The following is a 20,287-nucleotide window of genomic DNA, read 5'->3' as shown; positions in this document are numbered from 1 at the left end:
AGAAGCCCAAGCTGGAGAGCGTGTCGGATCTGAAGAAGCGACTGGCGGAGCACAAGGCTAAGAAGGCGGAAGCACGTACTGGAGGCAGTAGTGGTGAAGCTACTCCAGTGGGCGCAGGACAGACCCCGACTATGGGCGGATTCGTGAGTATTCTCTCCTACAACTTTAGTGACGCGACTAACAATGAGGTAGGGCCAGCCTGCTCCTGCTGCTGCCGCGCCCGCCGCTGCACCCACCACCACCTCTCAGTTCTCTTACCCTCAACCCTACGGCACTGCCTCTCCTTATCCTCAAACCGCCAGCCCTGTTTATCCCAATTTCTCCCCGGGACAGCCCCAATTCCCTCCAACCGCACAATACCCTCCGGCGGGATATTCACCACAGCCGTTCCAGGGTACGCCGGCGGCATCGTTTGGAACCACACCTCCGGCATTCCCAGCACAACCGTCTCAAACCCACACCCCTCCGCAGACGGCCGGGGCATTCCCGCCCCGGTCGGGCAGCCTGCCTATGCCCCCAGGTTTGCCGCAGCGACCGGCTGTGGCAGCGCCACCGGTCAACGCGTATCAAATGCAACAGATGCACATGGGCCAAGCGCCGGCCTTGAACGGAGGCGAGACGACACAAGCGCCTGATACAATCTCGACATCGGTGGACGATCTCATCTCGGGGGCCGCGAAGCAGGCAGAAACCACATCCGAAAAGCCCAAGAGCGAGGAGAAGCCCAAGAAGGACAAGTCGAAGGCAGTACGACTGGTTTACTCGGATAATGAGACGAGTCCGGAAGAGAAGATGGCACAGCTGGCAAGGTACGCATTTGTTCCCGAACAGAAGGGCGAGACGGTTCTGGAGGAGGTACCGGCGTCGGTGGTGACGGGCACGACGCGCGAGATGGATACGGTGGAGGACGCAGCGGATCGGTAGGCACCAGCCAGCCACCAGCCAGACGGTATAACAGCTTTACGAGCATGCGAATACATGGAGGGCAGCGACAGAGACAGGGGATCGGATCAAGCAGCTAAGTTCAGTTTCTTGCACGATTGGAAATGTCTCTTACAGTGTAGGGCGGCGAGCGACACGAACCGTAGCATGGAGAGGATACAAAGTGGACGGACGTTCAGGCAGACACACAGAAGGGGACAGACGGAGTCAGAAAAGAAAGAAAGAAAACTGTAAGTTCAACATCGAGCAGGTAGGCTACATACAGACTACTACACCAATAATTGAAACAGCTTAGCTTCTGTATACACTGTAATGAAAACCATCATCATCATCCATTCATCCACATATAATAAATAGTAGTAACCTATCTCATACACCCCCATCTCATCTCCGACTAGTAAGTAACCATCAACCTACCCACCCCCCACCTCTTCTACCAAATAGTAGTATCCCCCACCCCCTCCATATCCTACTTACTCCCCAAATATCATCCAATTACTGAGAAAGAAGTGCATTCCCAAAAACCACCCCCCCAAGCACCGCCACAACCCCCAACCCCATCGGCACCCCCTTCCCCGTCTTAATCGCCCTAGGGATCGACGCACCGCCGAGGATAATCGAGGCCAGAAGACCAATTTCTGCCCCGTAGGGCTGGTTCGCGCGTAGTCGGAGGTACGAGAGGAGGTACAGGAAGGAGACGGATAATCCGGCGATGAGGGAGGGGAGGGAGCGCGCGCGTAGGTACCCGGTTATGCCCCCGATGGAGGTGAGGATTGTGAGGAGGGCTGCTACTTTTGTGGTGGTTGGGGTGGACTAGCTCATTGAGTGTTAGTTTGGGGGGTGGTAGGATTGGGGGTTGGGTGTGGTGAGGGGATTTGGTTAGAGGGAGGAGGGGGGAGGGGGGGACGTACCATTGTGGGTTTGTGATTGTGTTGTTGGTGTAGATGTGAGGTGGTGGTTGTGTAGGTTGAAGTGTAGAAGAGGTAGTGAGTAGGTGGTGGAGAGGTAAGCTAGCTATGTAATATGATGGACTGGGATGATGGCATGATCTAGCTGGGTAGTACCTAGGTAGGTAAGCTAGGCTAGTGTAATTTGTGGATGCTGATTGGTTGGTGATTACACTACCACTATCTATATACTTACTCTCTACTATGTACTTCTATGTATACAACAAGCAATTCATACTATACAGCTATATAACTCATGTCCATTCTATCATATCATATCATATCATAATATCACATCATCATATATATGCATGCATGCACCATATCCCAAATAATCAATCAATCAATCAATCGACTTTTCTTTTCCCCTATCAGCCGCCCCTCCCCTCCTCATCATACTATTTACCTCCCCCCAATAGCTCCATATCTTCCCTCCTCCCCCTCTTCTTCTCTTTCTCCCTCTTCACCATCAACTCCCTCTGCATCATCCCCCTGCAACACATTCTCCTCCCCAATCCACCCCACCGGCACCGCACTCAACATCCCAAACACCCCACACACCCACCACGGCACAATGCCCCAACCCCTCTTCACTCCCCAGGAATACGCCCCCCCAATCACAGCAGGTCCCAATGCCCTCCCCACAGCACTCACACTCGTACCAACCCCATTCAATGTCCCCAGCACACTCATACTACTCGCCGAGTTCGTCAACAGGATCGTCGTGCACGGGAACCCAAAGATCGAAGCAGCCAACTTCCCCAACATGAGCAGGAAGATCGCCACATTGCGCAGCCACGGAACCGGAAGGAGCACCGTGAATGGCGTGAGCATGTAAATGACCGGGAACACGCTGACCACGGCTTTCAGGCAGTTGAGTACGCCGAAGCGGTGGGCGGCCCATGGGAAGATCAGGAATTGGATGAACATGCCGAGAATGCCGATTAGGGTGTAGTAGATGCCGATGGTTTGGGAGTCTTTTCTCTTTCGGTTAGTACGGGGTGAGAGGAGAGAGGGGGTTAGGATGGGAGGACATACCGATGCCGAATCCACCAGTGAACTTGAAGGGTAGTTTCATGTCGGGATTACCATCGTATTCCTGCACCGGGCTGTGTAGAAAGACAGGCAGGACGGAGTCAAATGCCATGGCGTGCATGGACATGAGAGCGTAAGCGAGCAGGACGAGTCGGGATTGCGGCGTGAAGATCTCGGCCCAGGTTGGTTTGGCTTTCTTTGCTGCTGTTGCTGGATGTGTAGTAGTTGATGGCAGAAGGGATTGGCGCTCTGCATCCGATGCATGAGACTCCGACTTCTTCTTCCGAGAAGAAGTACACGAGCTAGTCAAGGCCTCTCCAACAACCAACCCATAGTCACGTTGATGTTTCTTCGCAGCCAGCGTTTCCTATACATCCACATTAGCACACCACCCCCTTCAACCTCCCAAATAGAAGAGAAAAGAAAGGGACGTACATGCAAAAACAACCACCCCGTCGCAATCCCGACAACAAAAAATGCCGCGGCAGCAATATTCGGCAACGCAAACGGCCAGTTCCTCAAAAACTCCGAACCCCCAAACAACCCCGGATGCTTCTCCGCAGGTCTCGCCAACGCGCCTCCAAACGCCGGACCAAAAATACTCCCGATCGTCCACACCAACGGCATGATACTAAACGCGCGTGGCTGGAGTTCCTTCTGGGGAACCATTTCCGCGACCATGGTGCGGATGATGCCCACGTTGCCGTTCATGAGACCGAGCAGGGCGCGAGAGACGACCAGCATGGAGAGGGACGAGGAGAAGCCGAAGAGAAGCGAGAAGACCATGGTGCAGGTGAGTCCGACCAGGATAATGGGCTTGCGGCCGAGAGTGTCGGAGAGGGTGCCCCAGGTGACGGCCATTAGGGCCTGTGAGAAAGAGGTCACCGCGCTGGTGATGCCGACCCATTTGGCGATTTCGGATTTGGGGACCCCGACGTGGTCGATCATTTCGGGCTGTACATTATTAGTTTTGGTTTTGGTTTGGAGTTGGGGGAATGGGGGGATGTACCAGGTAGGGAAGGACGGAGGTCAAGACGACTGTTTTGTTGTATATTTATTAGAAGTGATTCATTACTGACGAGGTATGTTGAGTGGACGTACCCGGCTCTGCAAAGCGACATATTGCTATGTATATCGGTCAGTATACAGCTATAAACCTAGGAGGTTTGATTTGCAATACATACAGAGAATGACCAGCTGCCGAACAGGCAGCCGGGCGGGTTTCTCCAACATGGTGAGCAGACTACCCCCAAAAATATTTTGAAGAGAGGAATGAAAGAAGAAAAGAAGAGGAAGAGGAAAAGAAAAAAGACAAGAGGAGTAAGACTCAACAAGCAGCGCGTGTGACCAGGGCCAACCAACTAATCGGCACTCGGCAGTAGAAGACAGTCTTAAGACACGCTAAGCAGGCCCTAAAATGGCGAATAGCCTCGCGGTGGGTCGATCGCCGGCGGGGAAAGTAAGCAATCAATCACTTGAAGATAATCGGTAAGCAATCAACATGCCCGCTTCTAACTGCTATCTATCTACTTGATACTACTTCGTACTAATTTCCCTGTCGTCCTATCTCATACTGCCCAACTGTCTCCAACGAAAGAATGACCTTGAAGACTTGCACATACACCAATAAGACATACATACATACACAATCTCCTCCCTTGACTTCCTTGCTTCAACGGCAGTCACCTGGCATCCGCCAATCGGCATTCATCTCCAATCACGTCCATCTGACTCACTGCAGTAGCTTTGTCGCAGCTTCAATGCGCTCAATGATGATCGCGCGCCATTTCTAGACCTCGTTAGCCGCTGAAATTAATCAGCCTCGTAAATCTGGGATACTCACCTGAGAATTCAGCAAATCACCCGCTTCCAAGCTCTCCACCAATCCTGGGTACGTCGCGCCCGAGTATCCCGTCCAGATGCCTGGTGCAAACACTACGTGCTTGAACCAGCTGCGTCCATCCAGACCCGGCTGGTACAGGAACTGCCGTTCAATCCCCTTGTACTTGTCGTTGACGATGCGGATTTGGAAGTAGAGCCGCACCTTCCTCCACCAGTGGTACCACGGCACATCGTCGCCCAGCTGCTCAGTCAGATCCGCAGCATAGGCGTCGAATTTCGCTGACACGGCTTGGAACTTAGCGATCGCTGCGTCAAGCGGCCCAAAGTCGAACGATGCTCCCTCGGGGAGTTGCTTCGCCGCCGGCTTGATCTTGTCAAGATACTTCTCCAAGCCCAGCGCGTAGTCCGTCGCATTAAAGGCGATCACCGGCGTCTCCACCAGCTTGGCCGCTGCCAAAGCCCAGATCTTGGTGGTTGTCTCATGGTACTTCCAGCCCGGGTCGCCGAACCGGTCCATCCAGTCGAAGCTGTCGTAGTTCGAGTGGTAGTGGTACACTGGGTCCTTCGGACCGCGGCTGAATCCAAGGTCGTAGCTCGCCACACCAGCAAAGTCCTGGAAGGCCGTAAAGTCACTGCCACTACCCATGGTGGCAATGTCACCGTCCCATAGGTCCCGGACGGTCTGCCCAGGCACAGTCTGGTTGGGCGACTTCACCAGACCAGTAACCTCATAGATCAGCTTGTTCAACAGCGGGCTGGCCCTCGGGCGCAAGCTCGTTCCTGACGCCGCCACGTCCACGTTGAGATAGGCAATGTTAGCCTTGGACAACCAGGGCAGCTGCTCCTCCACCCATTCGGTGGATCCGAGCAATCCGTACTCCTCGCCGTCCCAGCTGGCAAAGACAATGGTACGGAGCGGCTTCCACCCAGCCTTGAGCGCCTCGCCAAAGCTGCGCACAACTTCGTTGAGAGCGGCAGATCCGCTGTTCGGATCTCCAGCGCCGCCGGCAATCCAGGCATCGCGGTGGTTGCCCATGATCACGACCTCATCCGGGATGGCTCCCTTGATGACACCAATGACGTTCCACAAAGGAGTCGTCACGTACTCCTGCTCATTGTACAGATTGATCTGGACATCATCCGGGGTCGGGCCAATGTAGTACTCGACGCCCTTGCTGCCCAGCTTACCGCCCTGCCAGTATTCGTTCAAGTCGGACGCCTTGGGACCGTGGCCGTTCAGGGCCTTAAGCAACGGCACCACCTCCTGATACGAGATGGGCAGGGAGGGAATTAAGGGAATAGACTCATACGGATCCTGACGATCACATCCCGGCTTGGACGGGTATCCGGGGGTAGTCGGGTCACCCGGTGCGATACCTACTCAGTCAGCTTCATCCAACAACCAAGCGGGAAGATAGGATAACTTACTCAAAAACTGGGTACTTCCTCTCTGCACAGCACTCGGGTTCCTAGCCGGGCCCTCCGGATACGGAGCATAGCCATTCTCCTCGATAATCTCCCCATCGGACTCGGGATCATCATACAGAATCACCCCAGACATACCCAGTTCCTGTGCTCTCTTGACCTTCAATCCGCGGAAGATCCGTCCATACTTGGCAATAGCAATCTTGCCTCCCAGACTGACATTCCGATCCACGAGGTCCTGGAAGTCATCCACAGTACCATAGTTCACAAACACATACGGCGCCGTGACATTCCCACTGGCAGAGTATCCATGAAACACAGGCACGCGGTTAGGCAGCCCACTGGTGTGGTCCTCCTCCAGCACGTCCTCTTCCAAGGTAGCCTCGAATACGACCTCGTCTTTCTTCAGCAATGCCAACCGATGATCCACAGGGTAATTGAGGAAGATATCATATGCCACAATTTCAGTCTCTGGGACCCCGAACTCGGCCCAGCGTTCCTTGGTCCAGACCGCCTGGCTGAGGTTCTTCCCGGCCAGGTGCGGACCAGCGGTGTAGTAGGTGCTCCATTCGCGAGCCTTCTGGGCGCTCGGGGTCTCTTTCAAGACGGCTTGGAGTTCAGCGTAGCTGAGGCCATGGCCTTCAGGCCAGGAGGAGTGGGGGAAGGGATTCGCCCAGGGGAGGTAGCTCCAGATGGAACCGTGAGCGCGAGGGAGGAGGGCGGTGGGGGTCAGGAAGAGACAGAGTGAGAGGGTAAGAATGGAGGTGAGAGTGATGGTGCAGAAACGGCGGAGAGAGTGATGTGGGTAGCGGTGTCGATGGGGGCGGACGCCGACCGTGGTGAGGAGAGGCGTAGATTCGCTGGGCATGGTGGAGTAATGATAGGCATCGGCCTTTTCCCGCATTTCGGGGGGCATGATTGGGATACTAGTTTAGAGATAAATTGGAATACTATCCATCTCATGAAAGAGGGGAGATGGAAGTGTGATGGAAGAGGAAGAGTCAGAGAGAGATGGGAGGTGAGGAGTAACTAGCAGCAGCAGTAGTACTTTCTCACTATGGATTGAAGGAAGGGTTCGGACAACTCCGCACGACGTAACCAAGGCTATCAGCTAATCAGCAGTCTCCGCTATCTTATCGCCGGCTCCACCTCGGCCGGACTGAAGCATCACCAACTGTGGAGTCACAATGGTGTCAATTCGTCTCCTGCACGCGCCATATTCATTTTCATTTCTCCCAACAAAATCATGGCACAACAGCCTGGCTAGCTAGCTAGCTAGCGAACAGAGAGGTATCACTCATCGCCTTATATACAATACAGCATTGGTCCCAGGACTGCTAAATAAACAGAGTCCGACCAGTATACGAATAACAATCCCCAAATACATCATCACCACTGCTATGCATCTCACTGCACCTCCTCTTCAGACTCCTCCGGCACCGGCACCTTGTCATTCAAGGCAAAGTTCACCTTCTCCCCAATATCAATTGTTTCGCGGAGAATCTGCCGTGCCGTCTCCTCATTCACCCCCATGTCCTCCTTGACCAGTCGCACCGCCAACTCTGGCACCAACACCTCCTGCGCATATCCGACGGGCCCGGCCATCTTCACAATCTGATCATCGGCCGCTAGCCGACGGAGCTTCCGCCCGTATCGCGAGGTGATCGCTTGTAGCCTGTTTCAATTAGCCTGCGCCCATAGAAGACCATATCAAGTAGATGCAAAGGTGAAGCGTACATTTTCCCTGCCCCTCGAGTCCCGTAATATCCACACGAGATCTTTTCCAATCCGTCTCCGTCCAGCGAAAGGCGGAAGTTCTTAGCCTGTCCGGTCTTCAACGCCGTGTCCAGACTATTCCGGTAGAAAGAGGTACTCTCCGGTACCATGACCGTCTCCAGGTCCGCGAAATGCTGAGCGATTCGCTCATCGAACGTATCCCAGTCGATCTCCGGATATCCCTTCTCCCTCCACTCCTGCTCTGCAGAAGACTGCTTATGAGAGTCACAGAATTGTCGCTGTTCGCGCATGCGCTGTTTCGGTTGCGCGCGGAATCGCAACAGCGCCCCCGGGTCCACAGGCGCTTTGCACCATGGACACACAGCCGGTTCATCTAGCAGCGCCGCTTCTCCATACTGCGAGAGCTCGTTCATGAAGCTAGATGACGCCGTACTAAGCGGCGTGCCGACAGAGGAATCATCATCATCAAAGACCGCCGCATCCAGAGCAGACGAAGTAGCATGTGAAGAGCTCGAGATCATATCATTAGGCTCAGGCATCGGAGGAGGCTGCTTGAATTCAGGCTTGGGGCTCGACGCACGCGCCTCGTCCTCAATATCCCTAGGAACCTTGAACTCTTTCCCCTTCTTCTTAGCCCCATTACTCATACTCTTGCTCTCATCCTTCGAAGCCTTCGGCGTTCTAACACTCCCCGCCGGCGACTGCGACGAGTTCACCAACGACTTCCTCGACTGATACCCACGACTCTTGCGTCGCTTATTCCCATTATCCAATTCGCGAAACGAGGCGAAAAACCCCTCATCCTTATCTTCATCCGCGTCATCGTTTACCATCTCACGCGAGGTCCGTTTGCGGCCCGTTGCCGGGGTACTGTTCTTTGTATCGCTCCCTCTTTGTTGGCGCGGGGCGCGCGGCGTTGTCTGCGATCTGCTCTTGGCGAGCTTCTCATCCAAGCTAGGGCCCGAGACTCGTGTGCGGGTTTCCGGCTCGGAATCGTCCTCGTTCACGACATCGTCTTCGTCGCTAGAGCTGATGGGCTCGTCGTCCGTCGCGGGCTCCGGTTTCACGGGCTTCGGACGCTCATCTTTGCCGTTGCTGTTTCGAAAGGTGGAGAGGAGGGATTGGCTGGGGCCGGATTGTCGAGTGAGTCGGTTGGAGGCGTAGCTGGAGTTGGGTTTGGGTCGGGTTTGCAGGACCATGGTGTGTATATTGTAGCTGTAGTGGAGATCAGTTGGTCGTGGAGATGGATGGGTTTGGTTATGGCTGTTGTGGAGACTGGTCGATATCGATAGGGGCAAGAGAAGAATTGCAGATCAAAATGATACAGATAGAAAGGAAGGGAAAGCGAAGTGGCTTGAGTAAGTGTTTGTTTCAATGATAAATAATCACGTCGCAAATGTGGCCGAGCTGCTTGGATGGAGAAGCACGAGAGCAGGTCGACCCCCGTTTGAGTGATGGAGTGAACCACGGAACGAGTGAGAGCATGTGCATGGGCCGCCCCTTTGAATGTAAACAGTAAAGATGCCCCGGGAAGATCTGTGCTTGCGGGGTCCTGGGCTGGGTGTCGTTCGGTGTGGAGGGCAGAGAAGAGGAGGAAAGTCATGAATCAAATTGGCTGGGGATTCGGATGAGGAGGGACGCGTGTGGTGACACGCTATTCTCCGCACCCGCCGCTATAATTATGATCCCGTCGGCTTGGGTTCTATGCCGACTGGTCGCATCGACCGTCAATCAGTGGATGGAGAACTCCTTTTTGCATTCACAAGGAGCAGAAGATTTGCTTCGTATAACTGATACTAGACGTAGTAATAAAGACTGCTTCATGCTAAACTAATGGGGATGCCGACCAGCACATCCAGAACACCTGATATCCAAACAGCCACACCGCAAGGTGAATCAAGCATGCATGAAAATTAGACTGGCTGTATCATGTCTCAGAAAAGTGTATGCAGCAAAAAATGAGGCTCTAACTTGGCAATCGCATGCCAGGCTCTGAATCTATCATAACTGCAATCGTCCTCCCGCGGCGTCATGCACGGACACAGGCAAGTAGAATGACAACGAAAGAGAAATTATAGCAACCCATATTAAGAAAAGTAACCCCCGGCACAGACCCGGCTCGGTCTATCAACAAACAGCTTATAAACAAACAGAAGCTCGTTCCCATCGTCTCGTTCATCGTCACTCAAATGTCATCTGAATCTCTTCTTCGCCGTGGCCAAAGTCGTGCTCGGCCCAAGCATTTGGCTCCAGAGCCATAGCGCCTAAAGTACTGGCCCCAAGGGCCGGCATCGTAAGGGAAGACCGAAGCTCAGGCCTTGTGGGGTGTACATCGTGAGAGGCGGCGGGCTCGAAGGACGACTGAGAACGGGGAGGAGTATCATGAAAGGACGTATCGAAGGTCATCTCTACTGCTTCCTCTTGATGTGCAGGCGTGTGTGCGTCACGAGTAGGACTGTATTCGCGGAGTGTCCCAGGAGACGCACGAGCCGGAGGCGCCGGAGTTTCAGGCCTCTTCAGCTCTTTGCCGGTGGAAGCAGGAGCAGATGGAGCCGGGCTTGCTGGTGAACTCAAGTCTAATTTCATCGGGGGAAGTGTGGATTCAAGCTGCTTGACTTCGATACTTTCCGAGGCTAGCTCGGCTCGAATAGCGTCGATATCAAAGAGCACCGTTCCGGAGCCGTTGGTGTCGCTGGAGCCCCGGCGTATCGCATTGTTGCGTTCCACGTCGTACGTTTCCCAGCCTTTCTTCTGCGCCAACTTTCCGCGCTTGAACAAACCAAACCGCTTCTTTTCCGGCTTTTGCTCAGCCTCTCGTCGCGCCTCGTCAATCTCACGGATCAGCTCCCTTTGCCGCTCAGCGTGGTTCTCGGGATCAGGATCCTCAATCTCGGCGAACTCTTCGCTCAGAACTTCCCAGCCGACTTCCTTCAACAGCCGAGGAATTGCTGCACGATAGTCCATATGGCCATTCACAATCTTGGTGACATCGAAGTTCTCCAAGCCGGGAACCCCCTCTACTGGTGCAAGACCAGCCACCCGCATGATACCACCACTCGTGGCGCGGAAAAGATACCCTAAGATCCAGTCGTTGGAGGCGAATCCATTGACAAACCGCCCAGACACCACGCTGCGGGCTTTGAGGTACTCATCTCGGTTGGCCACGATCGGGGACCCGAAGAGATACACGTTCTGAACTAGCCCATGGGCGCCCTTGTCTGCAAGCTCCTTCAAACAAGAGAAGATGACTCGCGAGCCAAGTGAATATCCGAGAAGAGTCACTGGCCTCTTCCCCAGATTGTGGTCTCGCAGCGAGTCAGCCAAAATCAGTCCGGCCGCATTTGCGCGTGTAAGCGATACGTTCCAAGGATTGTCGATCAAGTAGGACAGCTTGGTCAGGACGAGTGGGAGTTGCAGTGAAGCCATCAGGGCAACTAGAACTGTCTGGCCAAGGACCTGTTGCAACCCCTGGGTCAAAGCCTATTCCAAGCATGTTAGTGTCCGCATGAGCGTATCTGAGCATAATGTCGCTGCCTACCTCCGTAGCGAGAATGTTAATAGTGTCACCCATACTTCGGAGCATCTCAGGCTCCCACAAGACTGAGTATAAATCACCCATGATGGGATCAACCGTACTGAAAGGCAATCGGACGTCATCCACCTTTCCTGTCATCCAACCAGCGACAGTGATAATCAGATTGACTCTCTTGTTATTATGCAAGGGGCGATATTCGAACGTCTGAACAGGACCAGTCCGTCTTTGAGAAGCCCTCAGACCAATGGTACTTCCAGTCAAGGTAGCGCCGGAGGCAATCAACGCTGTACCTCCAGCACCGCCCAAAAACGCGCTCGTCCCCGTGATTCCGACGGTGGTGAATCCAGCTGCTATACCAGCGCCGATGACCGGGGCCAACAAGCCAGCCGAAAGGCCTATCACCAGGCCACCACCGACAGTGGCTAAGCCCATAACCATATACTTGCGCTTGAGGGCCATCTTCCGCCGCTTCTCCATATGCTCCGACTCGTCCCATGTCTCCTTTTCTGCAGCCTCCTGCATTTCGAGAGCATCGATGACCCGCTTTTCGAAGCGGGCAATTTGCAGCCATGCCACCTCCATCGAAGCACCCACCCTTTCGAGCAATGTCCGCGACCGCGCATCATAGGCCGAGTCTGCAATGAGGACGAGGAACAAATCGCAGAGCACCGTCCATCGGAGATCAATGTCGATCTTCGCGGAAGTGGGCAGCTGCGATGGAGTCCGGACCTCTGGCAAGTCTTCCCCTTCGTGGGTTTCATATGGTGGAGGGGATGTTGATCGGGAGGACCTGTCCATTTCAGTGGATATGCTACTCCGGTAGTCCTCCCTGAGTCTAGGGGATGAAGGCGAGGACATCGACTTCTTTGGTGTTTCGGGCTCATCCGCCAATGGATTCGCAACACGAGCGTTACTCATTAGCGGTCGGACAAGGTCTGCCGGCTGCACGCCATGTTCAGCCAATTGCTCTATCATCACCTGCTCCGCGGTGTCGATTTCCATGTGAGAATAGAGCCTGGCCATCATTGCTTGACCCCACTTCCGCATGGCATCGATGCCAGCTTGCCTTGCCTTGCGTGTGCCCTTGATGGCGGGGAGCTTGTTCATGTCCAATGTCATTTGATGAATAGTCAGCCTGGTCACCCCGACATAGGCGATTCTCTGGCTCTCAGTCAGAAGATCCTTTGTCGCCTGCATTTGGCTCACACGGTCGCGCAGCTCCTCTTCTACACCGGCGGCAGTGTCGGCGGAATCCTTGAAAAGATAGCTTGTATCTTCATCCAAGCTGGTTGCTGATTGGGCATCTTCGTCGAACTGTACGCGAGTGTAACCCTTTCCTGCACCACCTAGACCACTGTACACAGCTTCATTATCCTCCTGCTTCGCGCCACGGGCAACCAGCCGGCCATAGTCATCATAGTAATCGAATTCCCCCAAAGCGGGCATTTCTTTCCAACCTCCATCGTCCTCTTCTTCCTCGCCATCGTCATCCGACTGCCCGGCCACATAGAGTCGCTGATGAGACCATTCGGAAGGCTTCACAGATGCACGCTTCTTCTGCATAGAGGACCGATCGGCACTGTTATCATGATTCACCTGAGCAGGACTCTCCGTGTACGGCGGTGGGGGTTCGTCTTGTGAAGGATGGGACGGGTAATCGGAAAGAGCACGCTTTTCGCTAGCCGTGGAAGTCTCTGGGACTTGCTCGGGAGAGTGACCATGATCCTCGGGCACAGATGTCGCAGACGGCAATGACGGTTCCTTATTTACTTCGTTTGCCGCTCCCTGAGGCTCTTCCTCCACCTTATAATTCGTGCTCGAACCCTCCGCAGCAGTTGCTGGACCTTCTCGCTTGCTCACATCGCCACTATCATCCGCATTCCCATGTGATTCATCCACTTCGTGAAATACTTCCTCACTCTCGGACGACTCCCTCTTAGGACGCACGCGGATCGGCAAACCAAAGTCGTCAAACTCCTCCACTTTAGACTCTATAACCCGGCCCGAACCTGCGGCCTGCTCTGGTGCAGATTGTCCTCCACCCGGTCTGACATTCTCTTTCTGCGTGGCAACATTGTCGGAGGTCGTGGTGCTTTCCGAGGCCGCGGCCGGAGCGGAGGGGGTCGGAGTATTGGATGGTTGTGAGATAGGTGGCTGATCGGCAGGGTGGTCGACAGAATGGTCAACAGCCGGACTGGAGACTGAGCTCATTCTTCATTGACGTGTCAAATCAAATAATGCATGCAGTTGTCCTCGTGCCGTTCTTCTCGGGAATCCCTAATATCACCGTGCAAGTTCCGACATGAATGGGGCCAAAGATGACCCATTCGTGCGAAAAGGCACTTTGGGTGATTGTGGCTGATCTTGCACTGAGTTGCTCCCTGGACACTCGTTCTATCCCATGTGCCTGACAGGGAAGCTGAGTCGTGTCGGGGGGAGCTCAGTAGGCAGCTGGATGATCTGGAGACGATGAATGGGACTGGGGTAGTGACGGAGGTGGGAGGGAAGGGTCAAGGTACTTTTGCGAACGGCGGGGACGGAGCTGTGACGGCGCAAGAGGAGATGAGATAGAATTAAGGGGGATATTCTGATGATAGTCGATTGAGTCTGTAGGTAGTAGTGGACAGAATTGAAAGGATGGATGGCTCCTATTTTCTTTCCTCCCTGCTGATTGACAGTCAGCCCAGATGAAATCGGGGCCGATTTGGAAAGCAGCCTGCGACCGGGAGACGTGGTGCCGCATCTGGGGAGGGAAAGTGGGCAACCACCGGCTCTGCTGGCCTCTGAAAGCGGTCATCCCCCTCATGTTGATCGCGGATTATCCGCTTCAGTTTCCCTCTCCCCAACATCCTCTCCAGATATAGAGCTGAACATGCTTTCGAGCTAGAGTGACAGATTTTGGGTTTCAGGTCGAGCATGGACCATTATTGGGACCTTTCTCAATCGCCAGCCAGCTCATGCCATAGCAATTTGTTTACATAGCTCGGGGCCCTTTCCGTCATCCCAATACATGCATGGACCGGAACTTCACTAGGCTGCCATTTGCATGATCGGATGACCACAAGCCACTTTCTTCAGCGTCACCTTGATTGGAGCTGAAGACGCCCTCAAGCACTACGGTTTATGTCAAGGCTCAAAGCTTGATTTTTGACAGCTGATGCAGGACCCAGCACGTACGTTTCTACTAGTTGTACTGCGGCTGTCCCATCCGCCGCATCGTCCCGGATCAACCAGTTCAATAAGGAGATCTACTAAGAAGTGTCGAACTACCTGGAAACTCGAGTCGCCACTACCTGTAGGTGAACTAAAGGTTACCAAGAAGCAGACTTGTCCTCTACCATTGAGGCAGAAGATCCTCTCTATCTATGTCACCACTGTTATAAAGTTGGATAGTAATTTGCGTATCCCATCTTGGACAAGCAATAACAGCCACCCTGCCATATGGGAAGTTTCAACTTACTAGATAGCTCCAGTGCTTTCAGCGAAGACAACGATAGATATGCAAGTATAAGAGCTTCCCTTATTCCAACCATAGTGCGTAACCTGGAAATGGCTTCCTATAAAGCCTGGTGGGGACGGACGTGGCGCGGTTCGTGGCTTGATGGAGTCTTCTGATGTGCTCCGTGTCATTGTACAAAGTATGAAGTCATGAGACTCGCACCGATACAGGTAATACTTGGGCGTGAGCATAGTATAGATACATCATACAAGTTTTGCAGGGACTCGAACCCAGAATAGCAAGGTGAATGGCCATCGGCAAGGAGACGAGAGATTCGGCCCGATTCCGAATTGTCGGCCGATATCCAGAGACACTGGAACGGAGCCAGGCCAATTATTCGCCGTTGTGCAGTCCCGCATAAATCTCGAATATGCCCCATGTTCATGACATCTCACGATCATCAGGCGATCCTCTCTGATGGGTTATTTCTCCGTGGGTCAATCGCTTGCTCAATGTGCAGCTCCACATGAGCCAGTGGTACCTCCCAAGTCCCAACAGTCGAACTTGCAGCTAGCTGCACAAGGCCACAACCCACATGGTGACCGGGTCTAAAACAGCAATCCATCATTGAATAGCGAACTTGAGGAGCCATGAAAGTCTCCACAAATTCCCCTTTCGGAGAACCCCGGCAGCTGTGGACGCTGATGTTGGGGCCTTGGGGGAAATATACTACCCCAACTGGATGTCGGAGGTTTCATGTCTACCGAGCCCCCGACGGAGTAACCTCGAGAGACATTGAGCATGCATATCGCTTACTGTGGGACAGAGTTGTTAGTTCTGCGGCCCCATCTTGGACTCTTTATTTTTTTTTTCTTCTTCCTACTGTGTGCTCTCATTCGAGTTCTCTCTCGATCCTGAAGACTTCTTGTCGCAATGTTCATCAAATACTGGCCTTCTGGCGTGCCTGCCTCTCCATATGGCAGGTGGGACGAAAATGATTGGGAGGGCTTTCCATGTCTATGCTAATGTGTGCAAACAGATGGCCACTTCCAGGTGATCCATCTTCTCTATCTAGATTCGAAGGCTTTTCGGCGACTGCTTTTCAGAATCCAGGCAAGCTGGGCATCGCAAAAATACTGCCGTCCGGCATCCACTCATCAAGCTCCATGCCCGTTCTGGCCGGTGATGGGTTTCCTTGCTGACCGCTCTCTGGCGGTGTTCGCTGTTGCTGTACATCATATCCATAGTGAGGAGGCAACATTGCAGGCTGATAGCCGGCAAAGGTATTCATGTGAACCATGTTTTGATAACCCCCGCTCTGGTCGGGTTGCCATATCTGATCCGTCGGCGGCGGTACGCCGTAATTCACATTCATCGCCTGGAAAGGAACCATGGAGGAGTACTCCGTCTTCATTACCAGTGACGCATTTGGCTGTGATGGGTCAAATGGCAGCTGATTCTGAGGGGCGGCATGACTTGGAGAGATTGGCGTACCAGCGCTCAATTGAGGAACGAAACCAGCATTTCTCTGCATCTGTTTCTGCTCAAAGCGGTCATACCAATTTCGAGCCTTAATGGCAACGACGAGATACCATCGGCTGGGGATTTTGTATTTCTGACCACCGCTTGCCTCCGCTAGTCGCCTGGTCATTGCATCCAAGTATTTCTCGACATTTACGGACTCGGCAGTCACAAACTCCCCTAGCGCGCCAGATCTAACGGAGAAGTATATTTTGAGCAGAGACAGGATGGCCACTCCGACCCGGGTGTAGATGAGATTGGGGATCTTCCGCAGCATCTCCGTGTCACAGCCTAGGAAGAAGTCGAGCATCTCGTGGGCGGCGTTCAGCCACTTGATCGTGAAGTCTACACGGACCGCACTCAGTGGCGCGCTTTTTGACTTGTCACTCTTTTCCAGTGATGGGAGAGTATAATATTGTTGCTTGATCGCATCAGGATCTCGATAGCCTTCTCCAACAGCAAGCTCATAGATCGCGAGGTTGGTGTAATGGTACTCGAAATTCATGGGCACTGAGGTATGATATTAGCCACTTGACGTGCCCACATCAACCGTTTTGGGAACAATATACCTGTGTGCATCTCCATGGATAGATCTTTCTTCCATGTCTGCATCCGGTTGTCAAACCATCTCAGGACGGCTTGCAGCCGCGACTCGGTGAGCGGGGCAGTCGAACTCGTGTCGTCAAGCCCAAAAGATGTCATCGCCTCATCGACTACTCGCTGAAGCTCAAACCAAGTGGCCATGTGTCTATCGACTGCATTTGGCGAGCGCTCCAAATGCTTCACACACTCGCTCATCCAGTCGTTGAAGAGAAGCAAATTCGGCCGGCGTGTTTTCATTGCGACACTGTTCTCCATTAGCAGGTCAATCTCAACAGGAACCGCATTGAAGCTTACATGGATGTCAAATGATAGCAGAACAAGATGGCTCTCGCTTGTTCCGCCATTGGCTCATCATATGCAGTCTTTTTATTCGTTCTGCGACTGGAGCTTGGAAGCACTCGTCGTTTGGAAGCCAAGCCAATCTCCAGGGCCATCGTGGCCGCTATATGAGTATACTGATAGAATTGCAGTTTCAAAGGAGAGTCGGGCGGGAAGTAGAAGACAATCATGAGCAACAATGCCTGGACTAATTCCAAGGACTTGTCGCCATTAATGAAGAAGCGTTCGGCATACACTCGAATCATCTCACGGTTGAGAGCAGCGGCCAGGTTGGCATCCAACGAGACAGCTGCTGCGGCAATGACTGAGAGGAACAGCACCGGCTTCGAGCAACGCAGTTGGTAAGCAGTTGTATCTGGAGGTAGTACGACGATTGGAGCAAAGGCTGTGAGCTCAGTGATAAAGAAGGCGACTAAATCGTTGGCGTATTCCAGTGATATCAAGCCTTGACCGACGACATCCCTTTCTAGAGTTGCTTCAAGCGAATAGCTCGACGATACAGGATTGGAAGCTAAGCCGGGAGTGGCACCGCCGTCGAAGGTATTGGGATATGGAGAGTTTGAAGGGAAGCTAGGTGAAAAGTCCATGGGTCTAGCCGATCCCGATGCGCTGCTTGGAGGATCTGAACCTGCGGGCATCGAATCATTGATGCTGGGCCCCAGGTCGGGTTCCCGAGAGTCCTCTCTTTCGCTGCCGACGCTTTCGGCACTGCTTTCATCCACGCGTAACCTGTCCTTGAGCAGAGAGCGCATCTGTCGCATCTCTCTCTCCAGCTGAGCGACCCGCGAGTCAGTCCGCTTGCGTGGTCGGCGCCTTTGGGGCGCCACGAAGATACAGGGTCTGTTGGCTTTCACACATCGTTGGCATTGGTTGGGCGTCGAAGGATCGGGTAAGCAACGGACTTTGAGTCCTCGACACGATTCGCATGATCGGTTTAATTGTTGCGCGGTCGCCGCCTGGGGCATCGAATTTGAGTCGCCTGGAGGATTTGTGGGTATTTTCGACATTTTGGCCCCCACACCTTGCTACAAGGCGTAGTATCCGGGCCACTGGTGATCGACGATAGACGCAAGGGTCGGAGGATAGTAGACTAAATCCAGATTAAGTGTGCACAGCGTCTGTTGATGCTGACTAGGCGATATTGCTGGTCCTTATTATTCGTCTCCGGAAGCGGTATGTAATCAATGGAAGATGTAAAAGACGGATATTAACATCGTCGTTTGCTGTCTGACAAACCAGGTTTGAGAGAGCCTCAGAAGTGATAACGTGGAGGATATCGCAAGAATGGAAACCAAATCAACAGGTATATCGAAAGTCGAATCTGGGAAGAAGACATCCAATTGGACGCCCGCCGGCAGGGGAAACTGCAGAACTCGCCATGTACCCGGTGCCGCAAGTAGTCGGAGTTGGTGCAGCAGCAGAATCCAGCTGAAGCAGTGGGACGCATACAAGCCTCAGTCATGTGAGAATCCAGCCACAAAGGGGGGGAAAGGCTAAAGAGCCTTTTTTGGTGCTTTTAAGGGCCAAGATGGTGCCATTGCTAAGAGGGGTTTGGCCTGTAGGAAAGAAGTCTAAGGCTAGTGCAATTTAGTCCCCTGTTCTCTTTGGCGAGCGGAAGGCCAAAGTGGAGAGATTAGATCAAGTTGGAACTATGGTACAGTTAGTCTCCCATCTTGAGTGCACAGTAGTCGGGAAGATCCAAAGATTAATTAGTGCCCAGTGAGTGCTTACCGCATGTAAGCTACAGTCCTATGTCCCTGATCAAGAATTAATCTCAGTCCCAGTGCGTTGCTGGATATGGAGTGGAAGTATGCCGTTGAACGGGCTCGAGACTCTCTATACCGCTCATGACTGTCTCCAGTTAAACAAAGTTCTCAGGCGGCAGGAGAATAGTCTCGATGTAGAGAGAGAGACAGCCTAGTGCTTGGTGCACCCCGTAGACGATACTTGATTAGTACTATTAGCCCCCCAAATTAGCAGCGATAACCCCGAAGTCAAAGATAGAAAAGGAAGACATCCCAAACCTGACGAATCATCGGAACCGATTTCCCCGATGCGCCGGCACACTTCCTCCACATCCCGACCAATCAGGCAGCCACGTTCGGCGGTATCGAGCGCCGCAAGGCACCACTTGGCCCGATGTGGTAATCTATAAGGGCCCGTGAATATCCTTGATTCTTTAGTGGAGGCTCGTGTTTACTCTTTATCATGCGTCAGCTTCTATACCTAGACAGCTGAGCTGCTTGTCTCCTACTAACTTTGAATAGATCCCAAGCCAATGGACGTATGCAAGTCACGGTCAATATCTTTAAATTCACCTCACGGTCTTATTTCGCCGGTGTTATGTTCCACTACCACCTGACAAGTATGCAGTTGTGACAATTTACATAATCACATGTCGAGAATGATCGCCTGCCGACAGCTTGCCGGCAGGAGAGCAGTGAGCTCAAGCATCAACCATCCAAGGCAATAGTGGTATCCTGGAACACCAAGCAATCAATTATACGTTTTATGCTTATACGCAGCTTTCCGGTCCGCGCTGAGTGAGCTTTCCATAGCAGTTCAAGTGCTTACGAGCCTTCGACCCCTTTGTATGGCCTCATTTCTATATTTGACACTGCGTGCAGACCAGTCATAACTCGGTAGAGCACAGCTCAAGTAATTCGGAAATATTTTTAGGTTTAGGCTCTACAGACTGTGTACAAGGAACGTCCTCATTGAAGATCGACTGCGTGTCATGGCCCCTAAAGTTGAGCAGCATGTCTCGGCAGCCTAAGCCCGCCTCCCCGACATGCGATACGTACTACCTTTCGTGCAGTGATAAGGCATGTTTGGTAAGTATTTAGATGTTACTTGTTATGCATCCTAATTTTTGTCTCGTGTACATGACTCGCTCTGAAAATAGAGAATGTGCATAGAGTT

General features: G+C 53.0%; 7 protein-coding genes across 7 annotated transcripts; 1 reads left to right on the top strand and 6 right to left on the bottom strand.

The window, feature by feature from the left end:
* Window positions 1-1,437: 1,437 nt before the first annotated feature.
* On the bottom strand, window positions 1,438-1,937 carry BO79DRAFT_199896 (TMEM14 family protein; the record flags this gene model as incomplete). Its single annotated transcript, XM_025681450.1, has 2 exons — window positions 1,854-1,937; window positions 1,438-1,755 (listed from the first exon to the last, which is right to left on the bottom strand). The coding sequence occupies exons 1-2, from the start codon at window positions 1,854-1,856 to the stop codon at window positions 1,438-1,440; spliced, it is 321 nt and encodes a 106-aa protein (XP_025537019.1). The 5' UTR covers window positions 1,857-1,937.
* A 354-nt stretch (window positions 1,938-2,291) lies between these two features.
* On the bottom strand, window positions 2,292-4,157 carry BO79DRAFT_230908 (MFS transporter; the record flags this gene model as incomplete). Its single annotated transcript, XM_025684127.1, has 5 exons — window positions 2,292-2,866; window positions 2,928-3,291; window positions 3,360-3,878; window positions 3,934-3,962; window positions 4,109-4,157. The coding sequence occupies 5 exons, from the start codon at window positions 4,155-4,157 to the stop codon at window positions 2,292-2,294; spliced, it is 1,536 nt and encodes a 511-aa protein (XP_025537018.1).
* Window positions 4,158-4,353: 196 nt separating this feature from the next.
* Window positions 4,354-7,196, bottom strand: BO79DRAFT_210524 (M28 family metallopeptidase). The gene is made up of 3 exons (XM_025682824.1): window positions 6,195-7,196; window positions 4,768-6,143; window positions 4,354-4,713 (listed from the first exon to the last, which is right to left on the bottom strand). Exons 1-3 carry the CDS (start codon window positions 7,105-7,107, stop codon window positions 4,657-4,659), a joined length of 2,346 nt encoding a protein of 781 aa, XP_025537017.1. The 5' UTR covers window positions 7,108-7,196; the 3' UTR covers window positions 4,354-4,656.
* Window positions 7,197-7,423: 227 nt separating this feature from the next.
* BO79DRAFT_178153 (RTC4 family protein) lies at window positions 7,424-9,499 on the bottom strand. The gene is made up of 2 exons (XM_025679967.1): window positions 7,929-9,499; window positions 7,424-7,866 (listed from the first exon to the last, which is right to left on the bottom strand). Exons 1-2 carry the CDS (start codon window positions 9,125-9,127, stop codon window positions 7,599-7,601), a joined length of 1,467 nt encoding a protein of 488 aa, XP_025537016.1. The 5' UTR covers window positions 9,128-9,499; the 3' UTR covers window positions 7,424-7,598.
* Window positions 9,500-9,743: 244 nt separating this feature from the next.
* Window positions 9,744-14,159, bottom strand: BO79DRAFT_178152 (DUF726 domain protein). The gene is made up of 2 exons (XM_025679966.1): window positions 11,467-14,159; window positions 9,744-11,408 (listed from the first exon to the last, which is right to left on the bottom strand). The coding sequence occupies exons 1-2, from the start codon at window positions 13,672-13,674 to the stop codon at window positions 10,110-10,112; spliced, it is 3,507 nt and encodes a 1,168-aa protein (XP_025537015.1). The 5' UTR covers window positions 13,675-14,159; the 3' UTR covers window positions 9,744-10,109.
* Window positions 14,160-15,372: 1,213 nt separating this feature from the next.
* On the top strand, window positions 15,373-15,952 carry BO79DRAFT_39176 (uncharacterized protein). The gene has a single exon (XM_025689174.1). It carries the CDS (start codon window positions 15,553-15,555, stop codon window positions 15,898-15,900), a length of 348 nt encoding a protein of 115 aa, XP_025537014.1. The 5' UTR covers window positions 15,373-15,552; the 3' UTR covers window positions 15,901-15,952.
* Window positions 15,953-18,510, bottom strand: BO79DRAFT_39175 (C6 zinc finger domain protein). Its single transcript, XM_025689173.1, has 3 exons — window positions 17,321-18,510; window positions 16,993-17,270; window positions 15,953-16,933 (listed from the first exon to the last, which is right to left on the bottom strand). Exons 1-3 carry the CDS (start codon window positions 18,370-18,372, stop codon window positions 16,005-16,007), a joined length of 2,259 nt encoding a protein of 752 aa, XP_025537013.1. The 5' UTR covers window positions 18,373-18,510; the 3' UTR covers window positions 15,953-16,004.
* Window positions 18,511-20,287: the final 1,777 nt, after the last annotated feature.

Source organism: Aspergillus costaricaensis (assembly GCF_003184835.1).
Source record: "Aspergillus costaricaensis CBS 115574 unplaced genomic scaffold BO79scaffold_27, whole genome shotgun sequence".
Taxonomy (NCBI): domain Eukaryota; kingdom Fungi; phylum Ascomycota; class Eurotiomycetes; order Eurotiales; family Aspergillaceae; genus Aspergillus; species Aspergillus costaricensis.
Note: the sequence above shows the minus strand (reverse complement) of the source record. Positions and strands in the feature narration are given on the sequence as shown.

Bases quoted from the DNA above. Each gene is read 5' to 3' on its own strand.
- BO79DRAFT_210524 (XM_025682824.1), bottom strand. From the start codon at position 7,107: ATGCCCCCCGAAATGCGGGAAAAGGCCGATGCCTATCATTACTCCACC. The intron at 6,144-6,194 runs GTAAGTTATCCT...CTGACTGAGTAG, and splicing joins AGGAAGTACCCAGTTTTTGA to GTATCGCACCGGGTGACCCG. The intron at 4,714-4,767 runs GTGAGTATCCCA...AACGAGGTCTAG, and splicing joins GTGATTTGCTGAATTCTCAG to AAATGGCGCGCGATCATCAT.
- BO79DRAFT_178153 (XM_025679967.1), bottom strand. From the start codon at position 9,127: ATGGTCCTGCAAACCCGACCCAAACCCAACTCCAGCTACGCCTCCAAC. The intron at 7,867-7,928 runs GTACGCTTCACC...TAATTGAAACAG, and splicing joins ACTCGAGGGGCAGGGAAAAT to GCTACAAGCGATCACCTCGC.
- BO79DRAFT_178152 (XM_025679966.1), bottom strand. From the start codon at position 13,674: ATGAGCTCAGTCTCCAGTCCGGCTGTTGACCATTCTGTCGACCACCCT. The intron at 11,409-11,466 runs GTAGGCAGCGAC...TGCTTGGAATAG, and splicing joins TTAACATTCTCGCTACGGAG to GCTTTGACCCAGGGGTTGCA.
- BO79DRAFT_39176 (XM_025689174.1), top strand. From the start codon at position 15,553: ATGAAAGTCTCCACAAATTCCCCTTTCGGAGAACCCCGGCAGCTGTGG.
- BO79DRAFT_39175 (XM_025689173.1), bottom strand. From the start codon at position 18,372: ATGTCGAAAATACCCACAAATCCTCCAGGCGACTCAAATTCGATGCCC. The intron at 17,271-17,320 runs GTAAGCTTCAAT...AATGGAGAACAG, and splicing joins TGCTATCATTTGACATCCAT to TGTCGCAATGAAAACACGCC. The intron at 16,934-16,992 runs GTATATTGTTCC...ATCATACCTCAG, and splicing joins ATCCATGGAGATGCACACAG to TGCCCATGAATTTCGAGTAC.